The following is a 19,456-nucleotide window of genomic DNA, read 5'->3' as shown; positions in this document are numbered from 1 at the left end:
TGAAATTGTTGAGATTCTCAGTGAACGAAGAAGCTGGGAGGGAGGGAAAGAGAGAAAGAAGAACAGGCCATGGTGTTATTTTAGGCCTAAATTCATAAAATGATAAACTGGTAAACTAAATAAAGAAAATTGTATTTGCTATGTACAACGCATAACGTCATGGAGAAGCAGTATGTTCTAGAGATGAATTTAGAATTATGGAAGAATGTGTTTGAATCCCAGTTCTACAATCCTAAGCAACCTTCAGCACTTGGATATCAAAATTAATTCTCTCTGAGTCTCAGTTTTCTCCACTATAAAATGGTGGCGATGGTACCACCATTGCCCAGATTCGGAGATCATATTTATAAAGTTTTTGAAATCCTGTTTCCAATACCTCCTAGCTGTGTGACCCTGGCCAAACCAATTAATCTCTCTAATCCTCATCTATAAAGTGGATTTAACAGTACCAATCTCAGAATTGCCATAAAATTCAAATAAGACAATATATGTAAAGAGTTTTGCAAGTCTTAAATCCTAATTATTATTATTATTATTATTATCATTAGGTAACATAACATATGCACATTTTAGATTTCATTTAATCTATTTAACATATTTAACATATGCACATCAGATTTTATTTAATAACATCAAAAAGAAAATTCAGATTTCAAAAACTATATTTATTACCTATCCATTTAGCAAGCAGAATAAGTTAGTACTTAAGTCTGAAATTTCTATTTTACATTCCATCTGTAATTTTCACACTTAGTTCTGTATTAAATCTAGGCAGAGTTTTTTTAAGATCTAACAATTCTATTCATTATTTTAAAAACTAAATATTATATTAGCCTCCCAATCACATTGAGTGCAAACTAAAGTAGCCAAATAGGGACAGTAATATTTGTATTACCTACATTATAGGCTGTTGTGAGGAAATTGCTTTGTAAACTCAATAGCCTTATATAAGTGAGTTGTTTTTATTATTAAAAACTAAAGAATTATTCATGTTCCCCTTGTTGAATTTTATTCATTCATTTGCAAGTATTGACTGAGTATCTACTATAGGCATGACATAGCACTGGGCTCAGTAGGGACCATGAAGATGTATCTAAAGCATGATCCCTGAAGGAGTTTATAATCCAGCAGGGAAGATAAGATACATAGGGGGAAAAAAACTTCATTATAAAAAAATCAGTATAATAGCTAACGTTTCTGTGGTACTTTCAATGTTTTAAATTATATGATTTTTTTGAAATCTAAATTAATTGATATGAGTATTGTGTATGTATATATATACTTATGTGTGTATATATATATTTATGAATGTATATGTGTGTGTACATATATATATATATATATATATATATATATATATATATATATATATATGTATATATATATATATGTATATAATATATATATAAACTTCCTGGAAATTTAGACCCTCCAACTAAGGATGATTATGAAAGACTTCATAAAAGAGTTTTGAAATGACAAGGATGTGTTGCTGTTCGGTTATTTCAATAGTGTCTGATTCTTCATGGTCCCATTTGAGGTTTTTCTTGGCAGAGATACTAAAGTGTTTCACCCTTTCCTTCTCAGCTCATTTTTCAGATGAGGAAACTGAGGCAAATAAGACTAAATGCCTTGCCCAGTATCGGAAGCCAGATTTTACCTCAGGAACATGAGTCAATGACTTCAGGTCCTGGTCCCCTTCACCACCTAGCTGCCATAAGGATGTGCAAATTTCTCAGGGATGGAGATTAAGAAGTAGAGTCTAGTTGGATCCCCATGCAGCTGTGATAATGTATTTTATAAAAATGATAAGGGGTAAAGAGTGACCAGTAAACCAAGCTGAATGCAATGCAGGATGGATAGTGTCAGTAAAGGAGCAGGAGGCATAATCAAGGGCAGATTGATGAAAAGCCTAGAAATTCAGGCTGCAGAGTATGTTCTTTGTTCCACAGACAATGGGGAATCTTTGGAGAGAGCAGACTAACATGATCAAAGTAATAGTTTGGGAATATTATTCTGGTAGTAAGTAGCATGAGGGATAGATGAAAAAAGGAAGGAACTGTAAACAAAGATATTATTGATAAGGCTATTTTTGGCAATAGTGAAAATGGCCAATGGCAATGAATGTGGACGGCCAGATCTAAACACCAAAAAAAAATGATTTTCTTTAATTAAAGATGACCATTTTTTCCTGTACAAATGCCATCCTTTCTTTAAACAAATAACACTACAGGTATTTGGAACCTTACCATGTTTTATACCTGAAGAACTCGCCATCCAAGAAACAATCAGAGAATTCTGATTAACTGCTCTTTTTTGCTCCTTCAAAGAGACCTCAGTGAACATCTCCCTCTTTAATAATGCTCTCTATGTAAAGCCACGATGCTCATTTTCCTTCCTGTGAGTTCGGAGCCCTTTACTAGGCCTAGTTTATATTTTATAGTTCAGTAAAGGTGGCCTCAGAGAGCCATCATTGATATGCATAAAGCACTAGATTCTCTTTAACACCATTCAAAATATGTTGTTTGTATAGCATCTTAATGAAAAGTATCACTCAACAGCAAGCAGGATAACAAGTGCCAAAGAGAAAAGGAGAATTTTATGATGAGATTTAAAACAAGGAAACAGGTCAGCAAGAGGGAAAGAAACTAGGGAGCAATCAATTCAAGGACATAGTTGAAATCAAGTGAGTCTTAAAGCCAGAATGCCCTTCAATAGATTATGGAGTGTGGAATCTCTTGGCATTAAAGTGCCTCCTTTACCATGGACAGGATTTATTTTATTTTACCTGTACTAAAAATAAATCATCAGAAAAGGATTAATGGATTGTAGACCTAGCATTTAGGGGAATTTAGACAGGAAGTAGGTTGATAAATGTTTAACAACCAGCTCTCCAGGAAGAAAAAAAAATATACACACATGAGTTTAAACATTATTTTCTCCATCATTTTCTTAAGTCTAAACAGCAATTTTTAAAAAAGCCTCATTACTTAATATTTGCCCATTTCCCAAGTATAAATGTTGACACTGAAAATTTAATCATAGCTTCTAGTCAGCCAGTAAGATCTGATCTTAGAGGTCTTTCTGGAGGCGATCTCCTTTGCACACCTGTTCCACAAGGACCCTCCTCTCCACTTCTGCCCCCTTGGCACCCTGTACTTCACTCCTGAAGCTACCTTGAGTCCTGATTGGTGAGCTCCCTTATCTTGCCTCAGTTGAAGCCTCTAGAGTACTTTGCAGCCATCTGTAAATCATGTATCTGTTCCCTATTCCCCTCTCTCTTATTCCTTCCTCTATAGCTCTTTTCTGTATGCTGTCACCTCTCAGCAGAATGTAAGCTCTTTGAGCTCAAGGACTGCCCTATTTAGTTGTATCGGTATCACCAATGTATCACCAGTGTTTAGTCCAGTTTGGGGTTCAGTCTTTACCTTCTAAAGAATCCTATGTGTGAGAAGGACCTCTCTGAAATGATCGGCAAATCTAGGACCTGAACAAAAAGTCCTGATTCTAAGATCAGCACATTCTACAAAACGAACAGAATACTAATCCATATTCGGTATTCTAGGCCAAAAAAATAGGAGTGTCTGAGAACATTCACATATAAGGGCCTTTCTAAAATTAATAGTTACTACCACAATTTGCTCATATTAAACTTACTTAAAGCATATGAACTATGAAAATTGCCTCTTTTTTTACCCATAGCTCTCAACTTGTAAAGAAGTATGTCTTTTTTCTGATATCCTGATAGTCTGAAAAACATTTATTAAGGGCTTAATAAAAGAGGAAGAGACTTAAAGCCAGGAAGTAGGTTCAGATCCCACCATTGCTACATATTTGCTGTCCCAAAAAATGACAAACATAGTACATATGCATGGACACAGGGACTCATACATCTAGAGAAGTCACTAAGCTTCTTACTGCTCTAGGTATCATTCTAGCACTGGAATTGCAAAGAAGGTGCTGAGAGTTTCTTTACTTGGAATTTCCTTTTTCCAAAGAAATCACAGATCTCCCAGTGCTCTTTCACCATTTCCTCTTTCTACTACCATCATTAACACCATGAAAAAATTCAGAATCCCATAAAAGGCTCATCCCTCTTCCAATGAGCCTGGCCTTCCTCCCTAGTGACCAATACAGATTCCCATCCTTCCAAACCTAAGGGTTTGGACTCCCTCCCAGAAGAAAAGGTGCAACCTCAGCTCATTGGACCTGAACCAACTCAGTGACTCATGCTGTAGCCAAAGGCAGAATCCACATTAGCAGTTTTTCTATATCATGACAAAGCCTTTCCTTTCTCCATATCTTGACCAAAGTCCTCCAGCTCCAAAGTCCTGTGGACTCTTGATTGCTCTCCTTCTCTTGAAGAACCTATCACTGTCCAGATAGTCTCCCTTTTTTCTTGGTCCCAGATGCCATTCTCCAAGAACACCATTTGTTCCCAACCCAAGTTCTATCCGGGAGAACGGGGCATGGGATTCCATCTCCAGAACCACATAAACACCGAGAGATTTTAATATGGCCTCCCCTTCTGGCCACTTGGGAGGTAACAGATTTGGGTATCTACCACTCCAAAATTGTCATTAGTGACTCCTAGAGAAGCCACTAAAAGTTACCCCAAATAAAGATAAATCTACACATGTATCTCGTATGCAAGAACATAGGGACACAAGCCCGTAATCCAAAGTGACCCAGAGCAGTCGCTCACAAGGTGGCCAGAAAAAGGGAACTTGAAAATCACTTGTATGACATGGGAGACCCTGGCACAGGACCACCCAGCATGATAAACCCCCATCAGAGAGGGAGGGAAGGAGGGAGGAAGGAGGAAAGAAAAAAGAAAGGAAGGAGGAAAGAAAGAGTGAAATGATATTTCCCTTTGAGCACCTGAGTTGCTGATAGTGTGCTCAAAGCATGGGCAATAATGGCTCAGGGCAGGTCTAAGATTTCAGGAATCTCCACATACATGGTTTTTATTTCTCATTGTCCTCACCTTCCTGGAGAAGAATGACGGATAGCCTTTCTTCATGGTATCCTGGCTTTTAAGAGTACAGTTTTATTTATTTTTTATGACCAACCTCACTCTTGTTAAGTGTAATTTTTGCTTTATATAACATAAAAAAACATATCTGTGAGAAGGAGGCCCCATGAATTAACAAGAATGGCTGGACATAAGACAAGAAATCTTTTTAAAACGAATGTCCAAATTAAATACCTTGGATAGGTCGGCCTTCTGGGGATTTTTTTTAATGAAACCCAAGCACACCATTTCTGTTTTTCAGAAATAGTTTCTCTCAGGTTTATATTGAGCTTGTCTAACGGCATATTACATAAGTAAGGGCTTAGTTCGGACATCAAGATTTTACATCCTGGATGCGTCCTAAATCCTTTTTTTGATCAATCTGATTTTGAACAGATCTCTATTGATTTCTTCTACACGTGTTTATGGCATTTGTTTTGATATATCTGGGATAAAAAGCCAAATTAGCAAGAATAATCAATTTTCTTGGTGATAAAGAATAGCCAGCCCTTTAGTACCTTGGAAACATTCTTTCAAGGGAAAAAACACACACACACAGCAACAACAACTAAGAAGGTGTTGTAATAAATGGATCGATTTATTCAATCACTGGGTATAAAAACATTAGCCTTGGGAAAGAGCCTTCCTCAAAGAGCTTTAGCTGGTCAGTTTCACTTGTGAGGTACCAAATTATTTGCATTTTTAGAGAAATTTCATGTCTGCACTGAGCTCCGTGGAAAACATGAATAAATTGCTTTCTTTCCCTCTTTTTCTGACTTTATGAAACTGAATCCATTAGGGGTTGAGTCAAAAATATAATGAAACGAAGGCAACAGAAGGACATAATGGAAACCCTGGATTTGCCTTCCATAGTCCAAGCTCCAGCTGTTCTCTGGCTTATGTGTCAAGTTAGTGGTCGTGGGGGAAGTGGGGTCCCCAAGTACAGAGGTAGGGGGAAACTTATTTTTTTAACTGCTACATTAAATACATGTCTCTAAAGCAACCAAAAATTAAATAATGAACCAAAGATTAAGAATTAAATAGAACAGCAGCAAGCGGCTCCCCACAGATTAAAACTCCGGTGAATCAGCATTGCCACGCTTGTTAATGTGACACAGTTGCCTAACAGGCTCCTGTGTTCCTCACCTTGCTTCCTTTGTGCATATGGAATTATTCTGGTGTCTCAACTGCACTGAAGGCAGGCTCTGACTGATCTTGTTACTGAGCATGCTGGTAGGCTCTTTTGTAAGGCAGTCAGTAAAAATGAACCAATGCACATGTCACTCTGGGAAAGACTCGGTCCAAAGGTGTTCATTTCGTAGATCCTATTTTTCCTCCTTTTCATCATCTTATGTTTGGAACTTGAAAGGACCTTAGAGGTCATCTTGGACAACATTACTTTACAGAAGAGGAAATGGAGTTCAGAGAAGTGAAGTAATTTCCTCAAATTTGCATCGTTTTTTAAATGGCAAAGCCAGGATTTGAACCCAGGTCTCCTGAAACCAAACTCATTCCTCTTTCCTCTCACTATCTTTATTAGATTCATGTCTATGAAAAAATAAACAGAGGGGTAAAAACCTCACCTGGGGATCCATAATACTGAAGAGGAAATCAGAAAACTTGAATTAGAATTCATATCCACCACTAATTAGCCATGATTTTGCATGTCATTCACTCCTAAGGTTCAGTTTCCCTTTCAGTTAAACTTGAGATGATAATCCTTACCTTGAAGATCATCTAGGGCCGTTATAAGGACAATGCTTCATAATGCTGTTGCATTACAAGACTTATGTCTACATATTAGCAGGCAAGTCTTAGAACCACCTGATAATCAGAAGATAACCGACTTTCCTATAGTCAGCTAGTTTCAGAAACAAGACTGCAACCTAAATATTCCTGACTTCAAACAAAACACTTCATCTCCTATTTCAGTACCGTCCCTGTCTTTCTTTAGTTTAAATTGTTACCCCAAACAGATGAACGCATGTTACCTTGGTAGAAATATCCATGCAGGACTGAATAAAGTAGAAAGTCTTACATTTCTATAGCACTTTTTACCTGAAGGACTTGGAGAAAATTGGATAACTCAACTACTATGTTCAAAGAAACCCAAGAGATCCATAATGTCATTGCAGATCACAACCCATCCTATCTATTCTTATCTATTCCTTCTCCAAGTTCACCATTTCAGGGTCCATCCATCCACTTGCAGGGGATCTTCTTCATTTTTTTCTTGATTTTACAAGGATGTCAATAGAAAATGTGGACTGTCCAACATAATTATCCCTCACTACCACCCATATAAGCATCCCATTTTTTTCTCCTATTTTTCTTCAATGTCATCTTTACTATTTTTCTTTGTAATTCCCTATTTTATTATGTTATAGCCCACTGTGGATTTCCTCACCATTCCTTGGATGAATTTAATTTTTTTAACTCATGAAGAAACTCCTAAACAAATAATAATTAGCACATCATTCCTAAGAAGTTCAATAAGCATAAGATAGAATATGAAATAACTTTTAGTCTTTATTCTATCTCAAAATCATTTACTTCTCAAGTAGATGAGACATAAAAAGAACATGCTTTAATCAACTTCCCAATGTTTAATACAGCTTTTTTAAAAGTCACTGAAAGTATTTCAAATAGATCTTTCTATATTTATGTTCTAGGTTTTTATTCCTTGCTCCTCAGCAGTCTACTTAATGAAAATATTTTAACATCATCAACTCATCCTCAAGGATCAGTTCAAGATAATGGATGAGATCTGGAAGGGAATGTTTCCCTCCAGGCAGCCAGGTGGCACTATGGATCTGGAGTCAGGAAGACCTGAATTCAGATTCAGCTCCTAGCTATGTCTCTGGGCAAGTCATTTAATCCCTTTCAACATCATTTTCCTCATCTGCAAAATGGGGATAATAATAGTACCTATTTCCCAGAGTTGTTGTGAGGATCAAATGGTTCAGTATTTGTAAAGTGCTTTGTGAAACTGAAAAGTGTTATATAAATACAATTATTATTATTATTATTCATCTACTCCAGTTTAACACTGATTAAGCATCTTGTGCTAGGCTAGATAGCTATGCTAGATTGTCCTAGACAAATATGATACAAAAATAAAATGAACATTCCCTGCTCCCAAAGTCATATGCTACCAGGGAAAATTAAATACAAATAATTTTGGTGGATAGCATGGACAGAGAACATTAGCATTGGGGAGGAATCAGGAAAGGCATCATGGAGGATGCTGTGGAAAGACTCTGAGGTGCTAAATGGAAAGAAAAGTCATGAATGGTAAAGAAGTAACACAATCTGGCTAAGTGAAAGCAGTCTAGAGCAATGATTCTTAACCTGCTTTGTGCCATAGACCTAGAGACCATACAGTGGAACTGATAGTTAGCTTTTCAGAATGAATTCTTTTAATTTGCAATGAAATAAAATGCTAACTTTCAATTAGAGGTTAATGAAAATAAAGATTTTTTTCTATTTAAGTTCACAGACTCTCCTTTCTCCCCAAAATCAATCACAGACTCCAGATTAAGAATTCTAGTCTAGCAAAAACAAATTGGAACCAGATTTCAAAAGACTTTAAATGGCAGAGAGAAGTATGTTTATTTTATCTTAAAAACAGTAGAGGGCCACCAATATTTCTTGAGTAGTAGTGAGTATTCTTCCTGATATGATCATGCATTTAGAAAAGATTTCTTCTTTTTTAAATATCTTGAGTGTTTTTGAGATGCTAATTGGAATCAAGTCCTAAAGATGTATTCATTTCTAAACCTTTTTCTTTTAAATCAAACTAGCCACAAAATGGTGACAAAGTAAAGATAAATGACCAGTATAAAAAAGTTAATTTTTTTTCATTTGGATTATTGTATCCATCTGTCAGTTGTGAGGACCTGTAAATGCAGTGAGGGGAAAGGGTCCATAATTAACCAGAAACTGCAGTATGACAATCGCATAATCCAAGATTTATAGAGTGGCATTAGGGTGGCAGTTCAGAGGATTGCATTTGGACTCAATCATCACTAAATACACTTTCTCTTCTAAATCTGTGATCCTATGAACTGGCAGTACAAGAGATTCTAGAGAAGTGAAAAGGATAATATCAAGAACTCTATACTCCAATTTTATAGGTCTTAAGAAAGCTTTTCTAGCTAATGGGGAAATTTGTTTTGCATGATTTCATATTGGTAATAAGTTTTTTTATTTCTTGCCCTCTCAATGAGTGGGGGAAGAGATGGGAAAAAGGAGAGAATTTGGAACTGAAAATAAAATTAAATCAGTTAATTAAAAATTTTATTAAAATTAAAGAAAGTTTTTAATCCTATCCCATAGCTAGAAGGAAAATCAAGATACACTGAAAAATTCTTAAAGATTCTAAAATTCTCAAGGGGCAATAAGACCAATTACATTAGAGCTGATGGTATCATCTCTCAGAGCTGTTCCTCAGCACTGAAGGAATCTAGAGGTCTTGCTCCATTTGATCTGTTTTATATCATAGGTGCTTAAGGTAGCAAATACTGCAGTTTTGTCTTAGAACATGCTTCTGGTCCTCTGAGAAACTTTCAGCTTTACAGGCTGCAAACATGGACAAAAGTCTTTAAAACAAGAATTTCTATGGGCTGTGTACATATGCAAGCAGAGAAGAAATTCAGAAATAGTTCAGAGTCAGCCAAAATGTTGGAATTAAAGATCTGTCTGAAAACAGTCAAGTCACAGACCAGCCTGTACCTACAAACTGCCAGAGCTGCCAGCTGTTCCTGCTCCGTTATGAATCTATGGACAAAAGGCAAATCCTTTGCCAAAGGAAAGAAGCGATCAGGAAGGGCAACACATCCTTGGACAGTGTGGTTCTCATGCAGTTTCCCAGATGTCCAGCTGTTCTGAAGACCACATTCGTGGCCAGCAGCGTGGCTTTTACAAGCCAACTTCCACAGAGCTAATTATGGTTCAGTTCTTTTCTGTTGTTTCCAACTCTTTCTGACCCCATTTGGGATTTTCTTGGCAAAGACACTGGAGGGGTCTGCCATCTCCTTCTCCAATTCATTTTACAGATGAGAAAACTGAGGTAAACAGTTAAGTGACTTGCTCAGAGTCATAGAGTGGCTGTGACCAGACTTGAATTCAGGAAAATGAGTCTTCCTGTCTCTAGGTCCAGCATTTTATCTATTATCCTGCCCTGATAATGAGGGAGAATGGATAATGATGTCTAATTGTTCATCTGTGATGAGCTATCAAAAAAAAAAAAAAAGAAGAAGAAGAAGAAGAAAGCAGAAAACAGCAGTCCTCTTAACAACTGACTCATTGGGTTTGAATGCAATGCTAATTAATTCAGATTAAAAGTTTGACTCTGATCGCTGGCTTGATAAGATTGAATTCTGGCAAATCAATTTGGCACTATGTCCCCAGAGTCAGCAAATTGTGCCTAGCCTTTGCCCTAATGATGTGCTATACCCAAACAAAAGGAAAATGGCCCAGTTATACAAAAATCTTTGTATCTGTTTTTTGAAATGGTAAAAAAACTAGAAACTAATGGAGTATTCATCAGTTGGAAAATGACTAACCAAATTATGGTATACGAATACAATGAAATATCATGCAATAAGAATTCACAAAGGGGATGATTTTGGATAAATCTAGAAAGACTTCTGTGAAGTGGGGTGCAATGAAATGAACAGAAACAGGAAAACAATTTATACAATAACAACAACATTGTAAAGACAAACAACTTTGAAAGATTTAAAAACTCTTCTCAATGCAATGACCAATGATTCCAAAGGACTGATAATGAAGTAAAGTACATACCATCTGACAGAAAAATCTGCTTGAGATGCAGAATGAAACATTTTCAGATATCAGGTAGCATGAACTTTGTTTTTCATTTGACTATATATGAGTTAGAAGGAAGGACTAGTTCTTTCTTTTTTTCTTTTACTTTTTAAATGAGAAGGATGGCAATGAGAGAGAGTAAAAGAATGACCAAAAGAAAAGAGGATTAAAGAAGTATCTTTTTTCCATTGAAGAGAAAAAACATAAGGGAAAACAGTCAAGCAGGACCACTTTGAAAGCTATAAGTTGTACTTATTATATACTTTAAAAGAAAAACAAATGATATATGGTAGAGATTTGCAGCCTTATGTACAATCTTTTTTTCTGTTCTACTGTGATAGATATACAAATGTCTATTCTATTTGGTATTTGTTAAGTTCTAAATAGAAATTAAAATAATTTTTATAAAAAGAGAGAAAGTAGTAAACCTAGTCCCTAGACAGCCAGAGAAAAAGAAAGGATCATTATTAGTCCATTACCACTGTGAGAAAAACTAGTTTAAAGGTACATTCTTAATTGTTTGGTATTCATTATTCTCAAAAAGACAAATAAAAAAAAATCTGGTAACATTTCCAAATCAGTCACATCTGAAAATATCTCCTTATCTAAAGGTATACTTTGATGCAATTAGTTATTTATCATAGTGACTCCCCCCAATAAATTAAGGTAGGTTTCTTGCTTATCCATCATAGCCTAGATATGCATGCCCCAGGAGGAACAGAATCATCTTTTCTTTTTTTTCCTATTAATTCCTAGGCAGAGCATTAATTCTTTGATAAGGTGTAAAAAAAAAAAAAAAAAAAAAAAAAACCTCATCCTGGGTCCTTATTATCCTTTTGACATGGCCTTTTGTTCTGCCCTGGGTGAGACAGCCTACTCTTAGTGGAAAAGAGTGTAAGAGGAAGTAAGCTAGAGAGAAGAACAATTAAGATATAACAAGCTCATGAATGCCAGGGAATAAGAAATAGGTTGTGGCAAAAGCTACAGACAGGTAAATGAGAACTAAAGGATGGTGGGGGAACCAATAGATTTAGAAAAGTTGATTGATAAAGCAAGGTCCAATAGAATGCAAACTTTTTGAGGAACTTTTTTTGTCTTTTTATGTGTATAATATTCCAGCATTTAATGTAACGTGTGATTCATAAGAAGTTTGAAATTATTATCTGTTGAATTAACTATATAGGTCTCTGGGGAAATGGAAGTGGAGGTCCACCAAAGTGGGAAAGAGCAGTTGTCTTGCCTATTTCTGAGCTAGGGTATGAGACCATTGCCTTTTCTGCCAAGGTAAAAAGACTCGTCCTATATTTGATGTTTTGTTAGCCTGAGTGCTTGCATGGGAGTGAAGAGCCCCCAGAGACATTTGCCAAATTATGACATTCCCCGGAGAAATCCTGAATAAAGGCATGAGCCAAAGGGATTTTTTTTTTTAAAGCCATCAAAATTGGACTCAGGATTCAGAAGTCCATAGAACATGGATCACACTAGAAATACTTTTAAATTGATAGTATATTTTGGAGATCTACAAACATATATATATACACACACACCTAAATTCATTCCTTATATGTTCTTCATTGTTGTGAAGAGAAAACTTGGTTTATTCTTCAAATATCGGCCATAAGCTGTATGGCCAATGTTTGAAGAGTAAACAAAGTTAAATATTAATTCTTCCCTGGGAAGTGATTTTCTGATTATGAAGCCTTTTCTCAAAAGAAAGCTTGGGGTTTTGGACTTGTTTGGATTTTTCTGCTTTGTTTAGAGCATCATTGTGGTGGTGGTGGTTGTTTTCCACAGGATGACTGCCTTCTAAAGCCTGTCTCTAATTAGGCAGTTCTCAGAACATTGATTTACCATTATTGCTATATGGTGAAACATTTGAAACATACCCAGGAAAACCATATTCAGAGAGGAGTTCTTGAGACTTTTCAGCTCTTGGCAGGGGGAGGTATGATTCTCCTAAAGTAGAATCTAGTGCTCTAGATAAAATCTCAACTACCAAACTAAAACTTAATCTCACCATTAATAACGGCAACATGATGTAAATAGTTACTCTCAGCCTTTGAACATTTCTTAGGTGTAGTAAAAGTATATTTGCCCCATAATCAATTTCACAGAACATAATTTGTGTTTTATTTTTATTAATAATTGCCCTCTGAATCATTTTAATAAGGTTGGTGGAAAGTCCAGCCTTTTACCACGAGGTGATCAACTTTTTGACAATAGCAGGGCCCAGCCTCGCTAATGGAATAATAGCCTTCAGGGTCTGGCTAAATGATATACGGGTATAATCAACCTCTGTGATGACTATTCAAAAGTAATCCCTTTAGCTTCCAACTGCAGCCTATATTTCACTGAGGCAAAAACCACACAAAGTCTCTGCAGACCGCAGGGATGCAATACAGCCCTCACATCTGCACCGTGTGTGTGTGCTGGGCGCCGTGAGCTTTAAATTTAAGGTAATGGCTACTGTATATTCATGCGAGCCTAGAACAATACTGTTGATTTGTTGGAGAAGTGGGGAATTAGCTACCGAGGGCCCCATTCTGTAAACTCTGACGCAGTCTTTATAGATGGTTTTCTGGTGGCAGTGCTCTGCAAGGAGGCGGCTCAGAGGGCTCTGCGGGACCAAATTGCACAAACCTGTCCATCAGAGCATCTGCCGGCCCCCCGAGGGGGTCACCTCCTTTAAAGCTGGTTCCTCCCATCCCACATGCCATCTATGCGTTTTTCCCTCGTGGGGACCTGTGTTTCTCTAGTGTGAAGAGCAAACAATAAGAAATTTCTTTCTCAAAATGTAGTTCGGCACCTGTTCTGTAACTTTTAATCTTAAGAAAGCTGTCCCTGAAGTTGCAGTCATCTTCCAATCTCTTGTGACACCCCCAGATTCCCCCTGAAGCACCCAAGTCTTGCAATGTCTCCTTATTCTTTGACCGGCTCACCTCCTTTTCTGGTTATTCATGTCAGAGAATCAGACTCTCACAGTGGGAAGGGGCCTCTAGTCTAACTCATATAGTTAATTCAACAAGCATTAATTTCAACACTTACTATGTACCATGGACTAGGCTAGGTGTGGGGACCCCATGTACATACATGTTGGAATCCTTACTAACTGCTAAGTAATTAGAGTTGATCTAATCTTACAAGAAGATGTTTTGGGCAGAACCTGAAACAAGGTACTAAGTAGAACTACCCACAATCCCTCTCTCTGGAAGGAGCATAAATAGGCCAATGGGCCAGTCGGAGAGCTCTCTTGAGAGTGAAGACGCTACAAGTCGAGATTTCAGCGGAATGACATGAAGAGTTGGAGCTGGCTGGAGGCGGAAGAAAGCAGAGGCAGAGGCTGAAGGACCAGACCTTTGGATTTGGTGACATTTGGAGAGAGCTCTTGGAACCAAGCAGAGAGATAGGCCTCTAAGCTAACCGGGCTATATTGGGATAATAAAAGATCTGAACTTTTATCACCTGGCTGCGTTTTGAGAAGAAAAAGCTCACCACATTTTGGCGCCCAACGTGGGGCTGTTCTTCATACCCTGTGGCAAAACCGTCCATTCATATCTTTTATAAGGCTCAGCTAAATTGACACTGGGCACCGAAAAGGCAAATCTCTTCATATCCTCTTTATCCAGAGGAATGGAATAGAAACAATCCTTGATGTCTATAACCCAAAGAGGCCATTCTCTAGGAAGCTGAGTAGGAGATGGAAGTCCAGGCTGAAGAGTTCCCATAGTTTCCATCTGTTCGTTCACTTTTCTTAAATCAGTGAGCATCCTCCATTTTCCCAATTTCTTTTTTACAACGAACACTGGTGAATTCCAAGGACTTAGAGAAGGTTGTAAATGCCCTTGTTCAAGCTGCTCCTGTACTATATCTAATAAGGCCTGAATTTTATCGCTACTTAAGGGCCACTGTTCTATCCACACTGGTGTATCAGTTTTCCTCTTGGCTGGCTGATCGCGCTAGACTCGAGAGAAACGACTCTGCTGCAGAGAACACTTTTGACGGACTTCAGTGGAGCTACGCCAGAAGCCCTCTCTCCGCGGCAAGTGTGGCTGGGCTCCCCAGAAGGAGATAAGAGAAATCTTCCATCTCTGTTGGAGGCAGAAGAAGGCAGAGGCAGAGGCTGAAGGACAGAACCTTTGGCTTTGGAGACATCCGAAGGGCTCTAAGCCTCTAAACCGGCTGTCCTCTGAGAACAAACTCCAACATTTTGAACTCTTAACACATACATGTTAAAAAAAAAGTTCCAAAAAAAGTTTACATTCTATTGGTTCCTACTTCTATACCAGTTCTCACATACAAGTGATAATTAATGATGAGATTCAGCCTATGTACACTTATTGGGTATCTCCCTCCTACCCTTTGGGTTCCTTGCTATTCTGATTGAAACCAAAGCAATTTATTTATTTGTTTGTTTATTCTGATTGAGACCAAAGTTATTTATTTATTTGTTTGTTTGTTTGTTTTGCTGAGGCAATTGGGGTTAAGTGACTTGCTCAAGGTCACACAGCTAGGGAGTGTAAAATGTCTGAGGCCAGATTTGAACTCAGGTCCTCCTGACTTCAGGACTGGTACTCGGTCCACTTCACCATCTAGCTGCCCTGAAGCCAAAGTAATTTATAAGCCAAAAAACTCTGAATTTTTAAAATGAGGAATTTTATGAATATTTACTCAAGTATTTAAGTATATTATAATATATACATATATTTTAACATATATGTTAATACACAATATTTTAATACATAATTTAATGCATAATACATGTGTTTTAATTTTTATATAATTTAATACATAATACATATATTTTAATATATACATATACTTTAATATATTTAACATGTATTGGACTACCTGTCATCTAGGTGAGGAGGTGGGGGGAAAGAGAGGAAAAGTTGGAATGGAAGTTTTGCAAGGGTCAGTGCTGAAAAATTACTTATGCATATGTCTTGTAAATAAAAAGCTATAATCACAAAAAATAAAAATAATAAATAATAAAAATAACAAAAAGCTTTAATAAAATAAATAAACAATTTTTTAAAATGTATTATATAGATGTCAGCCAAATGTCATGTGAGGTCCAAGAGTGGGGAGGATAGGAGAAAGAGAGAAGGCCTTTATGGACTTGGAGGAGAAGGAAATCATTATGAGAGGGATAAAATTTTTCCCGGGTTTAAAAGAATGGGTAGAAATTCATAGACCTATAAGAGAAGAGATGAGCATCCCAAGCACTGGGAATAGTGTGGTCAAAGGCAAAAAGGTTTTAAAAAAAAAAAAAGACATGTTTATGAGAGTGAATATTGAGTCTGGTTAAAGAATGGAGTACTTTAAGCTGAGTATTATGAGATAAGATTGGAAACACAATGAATGAATAATATTAAGTACTTATTATGTCTAAAGTACTGGGGATACAAACAGAAAAATATGGCTGTCTCTTGTTCTCAGAATATTCACATTTCAATAAGATAACAAGGTAGGTTTCAGCTGCCTGAAATGGTAAATGGAAAGTCTTATTTTTCTTGGAGTACAGAGGTATATAATCTTCTCTGATAAAATCCTATCAGTTTCTGATATCAAACCAAGAATTTGGTGGCAAAAACTTTCTTTTGTGAGTTTTTAGTAGCTGTAGCCTTCCCAGAAGCATTTCCCAGGCCACATCTCCAGGAAGGATTGCTTCCCAGATGATGACTGGAACCAGTAACAATGGTGGACCATTCCCAAACTTCCTGGGCTTAGCTCAGCAGTGGATGCTGCAGATAATGAGGGAGGAGGTAACCTTCTATACAGTGATTTCTTCCCTAATAATGACCGTGAGGGTCCAGATTTGAAGCAGAACCAGAAACTTGTTCCCACAGTTCTTTGTTTAGAGGTACTGTTAGATTAGTTAAATTGGTTTGCTTGCCAAGAAGGCAGCAATTGATTTTGATAACCAGTCCCTTCTCAAAAGAAATTACTTCCTTGGATGATGAATTCAGGGAAGTGGGATCAGTGCTATTCCCTAAACTCTTGGGTCCTAAACTAGCTCAGGTAAAAGTAGCATCTGTTACACTTGCCACCTCCTATTTTCCCCTCAGTGTGACTTGCTGCTTCAGGATAGCCTTGAATATTAGGATGATATTGAACTTGACTAGTCAAATGTGGTTTGAGAGAAGAGTCATGTGTCTAGCTCATTTATCTACTCATCAAAAAGTTAATCTACCAAGGGCATGGAATGTTTCTTTGATTTGCAGGAGAGTTTAAGAGTGAAAAAATGATAAAATGTTTACTAATACTCTTTATATGAGTGTAGGGGCAATGAGACCAGAAGAGGGAAGAATGGACAGTAGAGATATTTTGACTGTAGCATTAATAATGTAAATTCAGTCTGATATCAGTATAGTATGATGGAGATAGAATCAGTGATATAAAGAAGTGAATTCTGCTTTAAATGATTTTGTAATGGCAAAATAATAAAGAATAAGGAAAATTACCATTGCTCAAACCAACTAGGATACAGACCAAAGCCTTCTTGAATTCCATATTGATGTAGACTATGTTTCCTATGTTTGTTTGAATTATACCTATGCAGTTATATCACAGTGTAAAACATATTCTCTACATATGTTTAATAGTTGTGTAAAAGGTACAATTGGTGAGACCAGTGCCCTTCAGAAGGAGTGAATCCTCAATTTTCATTAATTTGGGATTACTTGCTATTCACAAATGACTATGGTTTTGGCAAACCATTAAATTTATTTAAATCTCAACCTCTCTTTCTTAACAGATAAGTCTAGTGATTCCCAAAACGAGAGGCCTTCCATACAAACGATCCCGGAGTCAGACAGTAACAGGTATGGCAGAGCTTAATATGGAAATCTTAATGAGGAAATAAAGGGAATGGTAGTGTGGACAAAGCAGAGCTGGAACATAGCTATACTTTCCCATCTCTAATTCACTGGGGTATTTCATCTTTCACTGTAACACATGTGAATTTCCTTAATACACAATAAATATCTGCATGTCATGGAGATATTCTAGCATTTAAAAATTATGCACCTATGAGTTGTGCCCCCCATATACATTATGCTCTAGGTGGCTGCCATATTTGCCTATCCCTAGCTTTAGGGATACAAGGTACAGTATGTTCTAATTCTCCAAGTGCCAGGAAATCAGTTTAATCTTAGATTGATAAACTGGTCCAAATTCAAGATAGTTTCTTTTAAATAAAGGTTCTTAACCTTTCTATGTGCCATAAAAATCTCTTTGGCAACATGGTAATCCTACAGCTACCTTCTCCACATGAAGTTTGTAAATACTTAAAATAAAATACATAAGATTCCCTAACCAAATATACTGAAATATAATTTTCAAATAAAAATTAAGTTTATGGACCGCAGGTAAAAACTGAAAGGAACTTTGAATATACATGTTTACTTTTGAATTTACACAAAGTAGGAAGTTGTTCCACAATAGCTATTTTATAATCTTCTGAAACACCTCAAAAATAGCTGGATTTTTAAAATCATATTCAAAACAGTTATCTTTTTTTGCTTAATGTCTCAAAGTAAAATGAACTCACATAATACATTTTTCTTTCAGCAGTTCGGAGGATGAGGATTATCATTATTAAAGAGACTTGAACAGTTAAAAATCAAGAGGATATAAAATCACCTTGAACCTTGAGAATTTTATTAAGATAAGAAGATTAATTTAGGTACAGACTGGAACAATATAACCCACCATAATTATGTATTTATACAGTCTTGTAATTCACAAAAATCACCAATATGGTAGTCTATTAAAATCCATTAAAAATAAAATACCCCCCCAAAAGATTAGAAAAAAATTATCATTCAGCAAGAAAATGAATGACACATTAAAATGGTCATTTTTTTCTTCTGTCTCAAGAAGAGTGATACTAGAAATTAAAAATTTAGCTAATTGTTTCAAGTAGATACATTTAAGGTTTTTTCTAAGTCAACAAAAAAATTAGTACTTGCTAAAATTCCAGAGATGCTTTTCTATAAGGAATGAATCTTTTTGCAAAAAGGTACCACTGTGTTCTTCGGGGCCATTGCAAATAACTCATTGTCCCTGCTTAGAAAACCCATTGTCTGTTGTTTTAGCTAACAATATGGAACCTCCTCTGCCCAGATCAACAGTGATTAAGTGAAATCACTACCTATTGAAACCTAGGATTTGGAGATCCTTAGAGATCATCTCCTTGATAAGCCCAAAAAGTTTGGTTGAAGTGAGTAGAAGCAGCCCCTGACACATTTTTAAAAGTACATGGGATTTTTTTTTTTTTTTACCATTTATGGGGTAATAAGTGCTAGAGAACTCTGTGAATATGTAAATCTGTTATAGTATAATAAAGACTTTTTGCCTCTTTTAATCTCTTGTCTTTTGCTATGTCATCATTCACTTTTCTGTTTGGCACTGTGATTAAAGTTCTACCAGCATCCATTTCTCATGCCTTCTCATGTCACTGAGAAGACTCCTGAAAGCCCGCCGCTGGACAGCAGCATCTCTGGTCCTTCTGAGATCCTTCTAAGCCAGAAAGGTCCCATTTTGGAGTGGATAGTATGCTTACTGCCTGAAAAACTAGGCTAGCCTAGTTCAGGTTGTCCAAAATCC

At 36.6% G+C, this 19,456-nt stretch overlaps 1 protein-coding gene across 3 annotated transcripts in view; it reads left to right on the top strand.

Annotated features, from left to right (window-relative positions):
* The window catches only part of TTC29 (tetratricopeptide repeat domain 29), a 271,305-nt gene extending 252,091 nt beyond the window's left edge, over positions 1-19,214 (top strand). For 2 of the 3 annotated variants that reach the window (XM_051964925.1, XM_051964924.1), the window contains exons 12-13: positions 17,604-17,670; positions 18,419-19,214. In XM_051964925.1, coding sequence (XP_051820885.1) covers positions 17,604-17,670; positions 18,419-18,449 — 98 coding nt within the window. In that variant the 3' untranslated portion in view covers positions 18,450-19,214. The remainder of the gene's footprint in view (positions 1-17,603; positions 17,671-18,418) is intronic. The other variant, XM_051964926.1, reaches the window with a different exon arrangement.
* Positions 19,215-19,456: the final 242 nt, after the last annotated feature.

The sequence above is a fragment of the Antechinus flavipes genome, chromosome 6, assembly GCF_016432865.1.
Source record: "Antechinus flavipes isolate AdamAnt ecotype Samford, QLD, Australia chromosome 6, AdamAnt_v2, whole genome shotgun sequence".
NCBI classification, from domain to species: domain Eukaryota; kingdom Metazoa; phylum Chordata; class Mammalia; order Dasyuromorphia; family Dasyuridae; genus Antechinus; species Antechinus flavipes.
The sequence above is the reverse complement of the archived record's forward strand: the minus strand, read 5'-3'. Positions and strand labels throughout refer to the sequence as shown.